The 10615-nt window shown below is 41.6% G+C and overlaps 1 protein-coding gene across 2 annotated transcripts; it reads left to right on the top strand.

Annotated features, from left to right (window-relative positions):
- The first annotated feature begins 5563 nt into the window (after positions 1–5563).
- On the top strand, positions 5564–8449 carry gpr101 (G protein-coupled receptor 101). 2 transcript variants are annotated; one of them, XM_055177264.2, is made up of 2 exons: positions 5564–5953; positions 6303–8449. In XM_055177264.2, the coding sequence occupies exon 2, from the start codon at positions 6373–6375 to the stop codon at positions 7663–7665; it is 1293 nt and encodes a 430-aa protein (XP_055033239.1). In that variant the 5' UTR covers positions 5564–5953; positions 6303–6372; the 3' UTR covers positions 7666–8449. The 2 variants fall into 2 exon arrangements, with proteins under 2 accessions (XP_055033239.1, XP_055033240.1); XM_055177265.2 differs by having other exon boundaries at positions 5564–6099.
- Positions 8450–10615: the final 2166 nt, after the last annotated feature.

Raw genomic sequence — 10615 nt, 5'->3', positions numbered from 1 at the left:
AAGACGTCCAGCCAACTGTGCAAGAGAGGCTTTCTCTTTTCAACAAAATCCTGAGGGGACGACGGAAGTGCACAGGAGGAGGAGAACCAAATGTTCGAATGTCCCCCCAAAAAATCATTGATAAACACATTACGAGCACACACAGGACGCCCCCGGAACAGTCTTAACACTCACACTGCCTTGCTGGTACAATGGCACACCTGTCAGAGAGTTTCCACTCAGTAAGCACGGCCAAAGCGCCTGGGCCCTCCCTCTGCTCTTCTCTACGTGGTGCTGCGGTGCTGCGTGTCTGAAAGAAGTCTTTATTCAGATGCTTTGCTTTCTCGGCTATGACCGTGAGATAAAGGCGTTATTTTACATTGATGTGAACATGGATGCATTCTTATTCTATCATTCCTTCTTTCTTTTTTCCCTCTCAAACACACACACATACGCTGTGACTATTGTCTAGAATGGTGGTTTGTGGTTTTATTGTGTGTGGGGTGTTTTCTTTGAGGTTGGGGTGGCCGCACACGCCCTCCGGGAGGCAGTGATGGACACATGGACTGGTGCTTTGATGGAGTTATGAGTGCCAGCGCAAAGCTCTCTATAGTCGTCATTGGTAAGGGGGTGAAGGGTGACCTGGGCTAATCCTCTGATCGACTCTTTGGTGTGGTGCCGTCTTATGTGCTTTCAACTACAACATCATTACGAAGAGCTTTCAGGGGCATTTTTAATGTATTTATATAATTATCTGACCAAATTATATTTTATTTATTATAAACTTATTCTTTCTGTTTGTCAGCATAAATTGTCTGATAACACATCTGCCATCTTACAGGCTATTGTCTGTTTAGCACCCAGACAGCTAGTCGGACACCTCCCGCTAAACTGGCCATGCGATGTGTATGTTTCAGGGCCGCCTGTCAGATAGTGAGATTTAATTAAAGTCTACTTTGTTCCTTTAAGCTGTCTGACCATACAACACCACTACTCTGAAATTAATTAGAGCGGCTGTATTTGGTAGACACGGGGCGGACCCTTAATGGGCGATGGCAGAATCACCTTACTCTGAAAGGAGGCTTCCATTTAAGACACTTTATTTTAACACACTTGAGGTTTGTTGTTTTTTGTGGTCATTACCCTTTTCAATCTTGGCTTTTATGCAGCTGTGGCCCTGGCTAAAAAAATAAAGGCCTTTGTACCGGCTTCATGAATACAAGCAATGGCTCCATGGCAGGTAGCCCTTATAGTAAGTTAATCTCTTGAAAGAACCCCATACAAGTAGTTTAAATGTCTTCCTTTGGCCCAGTGAGGACTGTCATCAATCGAGCACTTCTCTCCTTTGTGGCCGCGGTCCGGTCGCATGAATGGGAAGCCCCGGCCTGTGACAATGGCTGCCAAGAGTGGCAAAGTAATCACCTTCCAGGGAAAGCATAAGTAATCACGTCTAAACTGTCTGAGCATCCATACAAACAGCATTGTGTGATCTGGGAATGTGAATGGGAGCTTTTCTAAAGTGCTTGTGCTTGCCGTGATTCTGTTTGTTTATCTGTCTGCACCAGAACTGCTCTGTCACTGTGCGCTTGGCCCTGAAAAGAAAGTGGGCTTTAGGCATGCACATGTCTGTCTGTGGTGGGGGGGGGGGGGGGCGTCAGGTATACTTTGCTATTATTTACTCACCCTCATGTTGTTTGATCCACCAGTCTTTCTTGGTTCTTTAGCACCTTAATGTATATTTAAAAAGAAAATGTTGTTTTAAGCTTCAAAAGGACCCTTAAGTGTTAAATAAAACACTCAACTTACTTTCTTATTGTGTATATAACCATTGTTTTAGTTGTTTTACTGTACATTATTTTAAAGAGCACCTACTGTCCGATTCATGTTTTTAAATTTCCTTTGGTGTGTAAGTGTGTATTAGTACATGTTAATGATATGCAAAAGGTACAAACCCCAAAGGAAAATATGACGCTTATCATCTCCAACGTAAATCTCTTTTCTTGGACTACAACAAACACACGGATTGTAGGCAACAGTTCACTTCCTGGGATTGGTGATGTAGACCAGACCGATATTATCATAATCCCTCCCTCTTCGGATTCACAGCCTGTAAATTAACTTCTGTTAGCAACCAAATCTTTCAAATATGGTAAGGAGTGTCACATTTCTATTGTATGATATGGTATTGGAATCTTTTAAAACCAGCCAGAGTGTTCAAAGGAAAGCTTTTTAAAACACATACATCTACTACAGTCCCTGCAGACCAATCACGACATACAGATTAGGTGGCCAATCAGGGACACAGAGCTTTTCAAAACCGTGCGTTTCAGGAAGAGAGTGAAATCTGGAGCTACAAAAATGTACGGTATGTGGCAAATAATGTGTTTTTTAACCATAAACCACACGAACACATTGTATTATACCAAATGCACAAAATAACGTTGTTTTTTAGCAATGAAATAGGTGCTCTTTAAGTATTTGAAGCTTGATGAGGTGGTCACCATTCACTCCCACTGTAACCAGAAAACGCAAAACAATACTTCAAAAAAAATCTGGGTTTCGGTTGTGAAGAACAAAAAAGACATTTGGGAATCAAACAACATGAGGGTGAGTAAAAAATTACACAGTTTTCTGTTTTGGGTGAATTATCCTTTTGCAAATTTAGGTTCGTCTAAATGAATTAAGTCAATAGAGACACTAGGTGGCACTGTTTTCCATTAGTGTTCAAAATATGGCTTACACCAAAACAAATTTGGAGTGTATTTTCTAGTAAAACCATACACTGAAAAAATAAAATTAAGTTATGTTTTCTTAAAACGATTTTTCTTTTAAATAAAATATTGGATCTACGTAATTTAATTAGGGGAGACCGGGGCTGGTTGTCTCACGGGTTGGTTGTCACACTGCTTATTCCAGACATACTACATGGCGCTGTGGTACAATTTTGATATCAATTTGTTAGCCTTTAATAGCTTACTCATTTGCACTTGCAATTTTGCTGAGCAGACAGAAAACATTGAGGTTAGGAGACAATTTTTAATTTTTATGGGTCAGAGTAAATTTTCATGTTGGTGTTGTTTTTGTGTTGAGATCTTGTAGGATATTAGTCATTCAAAAACAAAACACTCATTAAAAAGCCAAAAGTAGTAGCTTTATTTTGAGTCATCTTTTAGCGATCAAGTCAAAGCCGTGTGGCAGCTAGCTTAGCATGTTTGTCAAGAAGTCAGTTGGGGATGGTTGTCACATTGCGGGGTTGGTTGTCACATAAGAATATTGGACATGTAGACCTTTTAAGACTTTGTCTGTTTGTTTGTTTTTGTTTGCTGTTAAAATAAAATAAATAAAGCATTAAATAAAGAGGTTTTAACACTAAAAATTATTTCATTTTGTTTCTCAACACAGTAGACATTATGCCCAGCTGCACTACTTCCTGAACTTCAGCCAGCTTCTTGTTTCCTGTCTGCCATTATTGGACAAACTGATTAATCCAGGTGTGCCTGACCTCAGTAGTCACAACAATAATAATCAGACACACCTGGATTAATCAGTTTGTCCAAAAATGGCAGACAGGAAACAAGGAGCTGGCTGAAGTTCATAGTGCAGCTGGGCATAAAGCCTATTCAAGTAACTGATCACCCACTTTAATCCCATTTTTTAAACATAAGGGGCATTAATAACAACTATCATAGGGGTGGTATTCATATTAAAACTTATTTGAAGTTTCTAGCTTAAAAAACGAAAAAGTTACACATTATCTTTTCAGATCCCAATTTATCACTGAAATCCTATTGAACCTCAATAGGGACAACCAACCCCATACCCTGTGACAACCAACCCCGTGATGGGGTTGGTTGTCACATTGTGTCAGAGTGTCTTTGATGGTTAATTACTTTCTGTTACAATACATTCTAAAAGTAAAAAGTATACACATTTATAGCCAAGACTCCAAAGTTTCATTTCATGTAGGAATTACTGCTGAAAGATTTTTTGAAGATGAGCAATTCATGCATGAGTAAAAATTGTGACAACCAACCCCGGTCTCCCCTATGTACACCAGTTCAACACGATTGAATCAAGTTTTCTTAAAATGAAATTATTTTAATTAATTTTAAGAACCTAATTTAATTAAAAATCTGTTTTTTTCCAGTGTATTTGTATTATTTATTATAGAGCTTATATTTCTCTGATAACAACAGAACAAGTTTGTAGAGGAAATTAAGATTGAGATGGTATTTTAAGGTGTAGTATTTTAAAGACTTGATATAATTTCTCATCAGAAATCATAAAAAAATCAACAGTGCCTTAGTGAGAAGTATGAAATAAATGAACTAAATGAACTAAATTTTAAAACGTAAAGGGGTATTACAGACCTTATGCAATGACTCTCTTTAAACACTAGGTGATGCTAAACACCAGCAACACGTTGATAGCTCTCATTTGTTTGTCTGAGTGGCTGAATTTAATTAGTAATATTAGCACAACCCTAAAGTAAACATAACCTGATTAATAATAACCCCTGAGTCCACAAGGGTGTTCCAACATGGAGTGATAAATCGAATGCACAGTTAGGAATACCCAGTGTTATTATAGTATTTATTACACTTGATTTTTTTTATTTATGTGTTGACTGTTTTTATGGGAAAATTAGTCTAAAGTGTATGCCAAATATACTTGTTGTCACAGGAGGAATAGCAATTTGTGCTATACTTGACAAAATGCAGATTTATTGCTACTTTATGTCTAATAAACTCCAACATATATATAGTGCACAGGCCTTCTCTCCTGGGACCAAAATAGAGAGTGTTAGACTAAAGATCTTAAGGTCTCATGTTCAATCCCAGATTTTGGCATGGGTAGCCCAGGATGAACCGGTCGTCTGCGTGCAGAGGACAAGAGGGTTCGGGGAATGGATGGGTGATATGCACTACAATCAAGTTTATAAGGGGACATTTCACAATACTTTTTTAAAATGCTAAATCAATCTTTGGTGTCCCCAGAGTACGTATGAGGAGTTCTAGCTCAAAATACCATATAGATCATTTATTATAACATGTTAAAATGGACACTTTGTAGGTGTGAGCAAAATGTGCCACTTTTGGGTGTGTCCTTTCAAATGCAAATGAGTTGCACGAAATGGCAGTGCTGTGGTTGGATAGTGCAGAATAAGGAGCGGTAATATCCCCTTCTGACATCACAAGGGGAGCCACATTTTAATTACCTATTTTCACATGCTCGCAGAGAATGGTTTACCAAAACTAAGTACTGGTTGATTCTTTCACACATTTTCTAGGTTTATACAAGCTCTGGGGACCCAATTATAGCACTTAAACATAAAAAAATCAGATTTTTATGCTATGTGCTCTGCTCTTGTACTCTTTTGTATAAATACCTATACTAATGCATACTCTACATACAGAGGTCCGATTGAAGTATTAACCTCTGCCCAATGAGCACTGCTATGTGGTAAACTATTCCAAAGCGTCACTGTGTAATTTACAGCATTCTCTATTATTTGTACACGTTACAGCACACAGTGTACTGTATAATATGTTTGCTGAGAGAGAGAGAGAGAGAGAGAGAGAGAGAGATTCGGTCCTGATGATGGTTTGAATGCATGATGCTGTGGTGCTGATGAGGGACAGATGTTCATATTACAGCTGTAACACTGCTGTATTGTATTGCATTGTACTGTGATGTTCACAAGCAGGCTTCAGTAATCCACAGCGGTGAGAAAATATCAATGCCGACATAAAAGGCGCGAGCGCTGGGCTGTTTGACGGCTCTCCATCACTGAATGAGATCCTCACAATGAGAGCCGAGCAGAGGCGAAAGGACGCGACTGCCATCCATTACGCGGAAGAGACTGAAACAGGGGAACGTCACTGGAGCCCAAAAAGGCACAAAAGACGACCGAAAACCGACATCCATTCGGGAAAATCTGAAAAGACGGTTCGTTTTTAATGATCGTCACACGGTAATTGTCCCCCGTTCGTATTGGTGATGTTTGCATGAGAAGCCAGCGCGGTTAACAGTGGGATTGTGACAGCGGTGATTTCCAGCTGTTTCTCATTGTTTGCATGATAACAACCTGTGTATACCAACACATATTTGTGTTGAAAGGTAAGAAAAATGCACAGTAAGCTGTGAAAATGGCTTTAACGTGTTGTGTGCGTGTGGATGTATATATATAGGTGCACAGGTACTGTATTCACAATATCATGTTTCAATGGAGGATTTGCTAATGAGAGTATTTGTAATGAAAAATGACATGTTATGTTGAAAGCAGCCCTTTTTAAGTGTCTTTCTATCGCTTCACTCTCAAGGTGTGAACATATTCGACAGGTCGACCTGAAAAGCTCCTAATGTGTTATCTCCCACCTAGTTTCTATCACCATGCCCGCCTCTCCACCTCCCGGACCGGGCAGTAACTCCAGCACAGTGCCCTGGGACCCAGGCGCGCCACTGTCACCCTCTCTGGTAAACAGCACGGTAAAGATGGTGCTCATCTCTATGATCGTGTGCACCTCGCTTTTCGGAAACATAGTGGTGCTGCTGGTGTTTCAGCGCAAGCCGCAGCTGCTTCACGTCGCCAATCGCTTCGTGCTCAACCTAATCCTGGCCGACCTCCTGCAGACGGTGCTGGTCATGCCTTTTGCCATCGCCGCCACCGTGCCCGAGGTCTGGCCCCTGCATGCCCATCTGTGCCAGGCACTTGTGGTCCTCATGCATCTGTTCGCATTCGCCGGTGTCAACACAATCATCGTGGTGTCTGTGGACCGCTACCTTGCCATCATCCACCCGCTGTCGTACCCGACCCGCATGACACCCCATCTTGGCACCAACTTGATTGCTCTCACGTGGTTCCTCAGCCTGCTTCAGAGCACGCCACCGCTGTATGGTTGGGGAGCCATCGAGTTTGACCGCCGCCACAACGCATGCACCGTGGTGTGGTCCGCAAGCTACTCTTATTCGGCCCTCGTGTCAGCGCTCTCATTCTGGTTGCCCGTGGTGATCATGCTTTGCTGCTACTGGATGGTGTTTCGAGCTGCAAGGAGACAGAACGCTCTCGTTCACCCCATCCAATCAAATCCTCCGCCGGATTCCCAGGCATCCTGTCCTAGTCCTCAAAGGATGCCGCCTCAACCAGAGGGACCCTTCTCAGCCTCCTACCCAATGAGGACTCGCCACAGACGCTTCCATTATCACTGCAAGGCAGCACGGGTGGTGTTTGTCATCATGGCATCTTACGTGCTCAGCATGGGCCCTTACAGCGTTCTGAGCATTATATCTATTTACTCTAGCGCGTCAGTGCCTCCCTGGTTGGCCTCTATGGCCCTCATTTTGTTTTTCCTGCAGTGCTGCCTACACCCCTACATCTACGGCTACATGCACCGCAGCGTACGCAAGGAGTTCCTAGCCCTGCTCTGTGGGCCGCTGTGTGGACAGCGCAGAATCAGTCAAGGCTCTGCTGTGGACAGCTGCTTCACGGTGACGGATGGGCGTTTGCCGCACACCCACCTGTCGAGTCAGGCTGCCCGCGTATGCCCACTCCGCACCTGGGAGGAAGGGACCACAAGTGACTCCCCTACTGAGGGGAGGTCTAAGGATAGCCGTAAAGAGACAACCTCCATCAGTCTAAGCTCAGAGAAGGAGCTCACCGTTCACAGCAACAAGCAAACAACTTAGGACACAGCAGTAAGGCCAGTGAGATTTACAGTATTGGGGTATAAATATATTTATGGTTTCGAAGAGTTTTAAGAGGGGCACAATTTGACAATAAATCAAATGACTATTTTGGTGCCTTTTGTTGCCTGTATCTCTTAACCATATGTATTAATAAGGCTAAGGCTGTACGTAATTTTCTTTAAAAAAAAAAATCCAGATGATTTACCGCCATGTCATCCAGAGTGTTGGTGTCTTTCTTTGTTCAGTCGAGAAGAAATTGTGTTTTTTGGGGGAAACGTTCCGGGATTTTTCTCATTTTGGTGGACTTTGGTGGACCCCAACACTTGACGGTTTTAATGCGGTTAAAATTGCAGTTTCGGAGGACTCTGAACGGTTTCAGGCGAGGCATGGGGGTCTTATCTAGCGAAACGATTGTCATTTTTTGGCATGAAAAATAAAAAATATGCACTTTTAAACCACAACTTCTCTTCTTCCTCCGGTCCTGTTACGTGCCAGCGCAACCTCACGCAATACGTCATCACGTCAAGAGGTCATGGAGGACGTATCGAAACTACACCCCAGTGTTCAAAAGTCTGGAGAAAGAGGACTGTTCTGACGTTGTTGTATGTGGAATGATACCTATTAATGTCTTTGTGTCAAATGTGCGTTTCATATATGTAACACGTGACCTTTCGACGTCATTACGCAATTGCGTGAGGTCGCGCTGGGGCGTCGCGGGACCCGAGATAGACGAGAAGTTTCGCTAGATAAGAGCCTTGTGCCTTGTTTGGGATCGTTTGGAGTCCTTTGAAACTCCGTTGAATCTGCATTTTAAGCTGTTGCGTGTTGGGGTCCATTAGAGTCCATTGGAATGGGAAAGATCCTGGAGTGTTTTCCTCAAAAGGCATGGTTTCTTCTCGACTGAACAAAGAGGGACATCAACATTTTGGATGACATGGCGGTGAGTGAATTATTTGGTTTTTCTTTTAAAGAAAATGGAGTAATCCTTTAAGGGTGTTTTCACACCTAGTTGGTTGAGCCCTCCAAATGCTCTTGGATCAGTTCAGTGTGTATATGTGAACAAAGCAAGTGATCTCAGACACCCCTAAACTGACCCTAAAGCGAACCACGTCTGGAGGAGGTCTGAGTACGGTTCGCTTTTGGGTTCTTTGTGGTTCGATTTCTTTTTGACATGCGAAAGCAACAAGGTCGCCGTCCACTTTGCGTGTCATTTTATGTATCAAAATCAACTGCTGCACAGAAAGCTAAGGTCTTATGAAGTTGTGATGTGAACAAGAAAGGGTCTGAGTTCACTTCAATTCTAAAGAGGACCAAAAAGAACTGGGTCCTATATATTGTAAACACCAAAAGGACTGAGGTCACATTCGAATAGTTCCTTTTCTGGTTCACTTTAAGTAAACTGGGTTTGGTTCTTTTAAAATGAACTATATGTGAAAACACCCTAACCATGGGTTCACACTAGCCGCGTTTGAGGCGTCAAATTCGCGTCTACTGCATCTTGAGTTTACTCGCTTCATTCACGCGTGAAAGCCACACGTGAAATTCTAGTCATCGAGACATTCACACGGAAATTCGCGTCATGGGAGGGGCTTCTGCGACTCCGCTCGCTTCCTGTAATCACGTCACTACTAGAGCAAGCGCCTGATTGGTTAACGTGAAATGTTTTTCCGCCAAAATTTTTAACGCGTGTTTGCCGGCAATGCTCAGTTCACCCGAACTAGACGTGCGAATGAGGCAGAATCGCGTCTACCGCGCCATGCTAAACGCCTCATTCGCGCCGCGAGACCTCCAGACGCGCATCAACGTGTCTTCACAATCATTCGCGCTTGATGCCTCTACCGCGGCTGGTGTGAACGCAGAATTAGTCTTGTCAGGAACTATCGAGATTCATGCCAATGGTGAAAGAGTATTAAAAATTCTCATTTTAGTCATGAAGTAAGTTTGTGCACATGCACTAAGTCATGAAGTAAGTTTGTCATAATGGTTATTTACCTTGAAAACAAGGTCGAGTTTAAAAAGCAACTATGAAATACTTAATGTTTAAATGTATCATAATAGAGACATGGTATGAAGCGCTTCATCAAAGATACGTTTCTTTTGTGTTAAAATTGCAGGAATAATACACTGTCAGAATTAAATGGTCCCTTGCTGTCCCTTAGGGGTATCCTTTCAGAAAGTACACCTTTGCATATAAAGAGTGTATATTATTAGTAACTTGGAGGTACAGATTTGGTACTCAAGAGTGTGTATTAGTACCTCAAAGGTAGCCTATAGATATGGTACACATTAGGGCCTTTTTAAAGGGTACTGCCCCGATGACAGCTTGAGAGCATTTTTTCTGACAGTGTAGGGAGTAAACTGACTATATAAAGAAGTGTATAATATATCAAAACAAAATGAATGTTCTTTGTATAATGTACAGTACATCCGTGTGAAAAGGAAAAACTATATTGTTCTTAAACATTACAATTTAAAAACAAAAGATTTTTATATAGTGTTTATTAATTTATACAATCTAGAGTACACTCTCAGAAATAAAGGTACAAAAGTTGTCACTGGGGCAGTACCCTTTCAAAAAGGTACACCTTTGTACCCAAAGAGTACATATTAGTACTTTGAACTGCCAAAATGTACCTTTAAAGGTACATATTTGTACCTAAATGGTACATATTAGGACCTTTTTTAAAGGGTACTGCCCCAGTGACAGCTTCGTACCTTTATTTTTGACAGTGTATATGGAAAACTTTCAAGCGTACATATTTAATTTGATCAATAAATCACTGGAATCAAAATTCTCTGATAGAAAATGTGTATTAAATGTCAGACTGATTGTAGAGGTACAATCGTTTTTGTTTTAGAAAATGTGAGAATTTTAATTTATTGTTTATTAATTATGTACCAATATAATACTCAAGCATTGAATCTCATTAACATTATATGGGTCGGTTAT

Source organism: Misgurnus anguillicaudatus, chromosome 16 (assembly GCF_027580225.2).
Source record: "Misgurnus anguillicaudatus chromosome 16, ASM2758022v2, whole genome shotgun sequence".
Lineage (NCBI taxonomy): Eukaryota > Metazoa > Chordata > Actinopteri > Cypriniformes > Cobitidae > Misgurnus > Misgurnus anguillicaudatus.
Note: the sequence above shows the minus strand (reverse complement) of the source record. Positions and strands in the feature narration are given on the sequence as shown.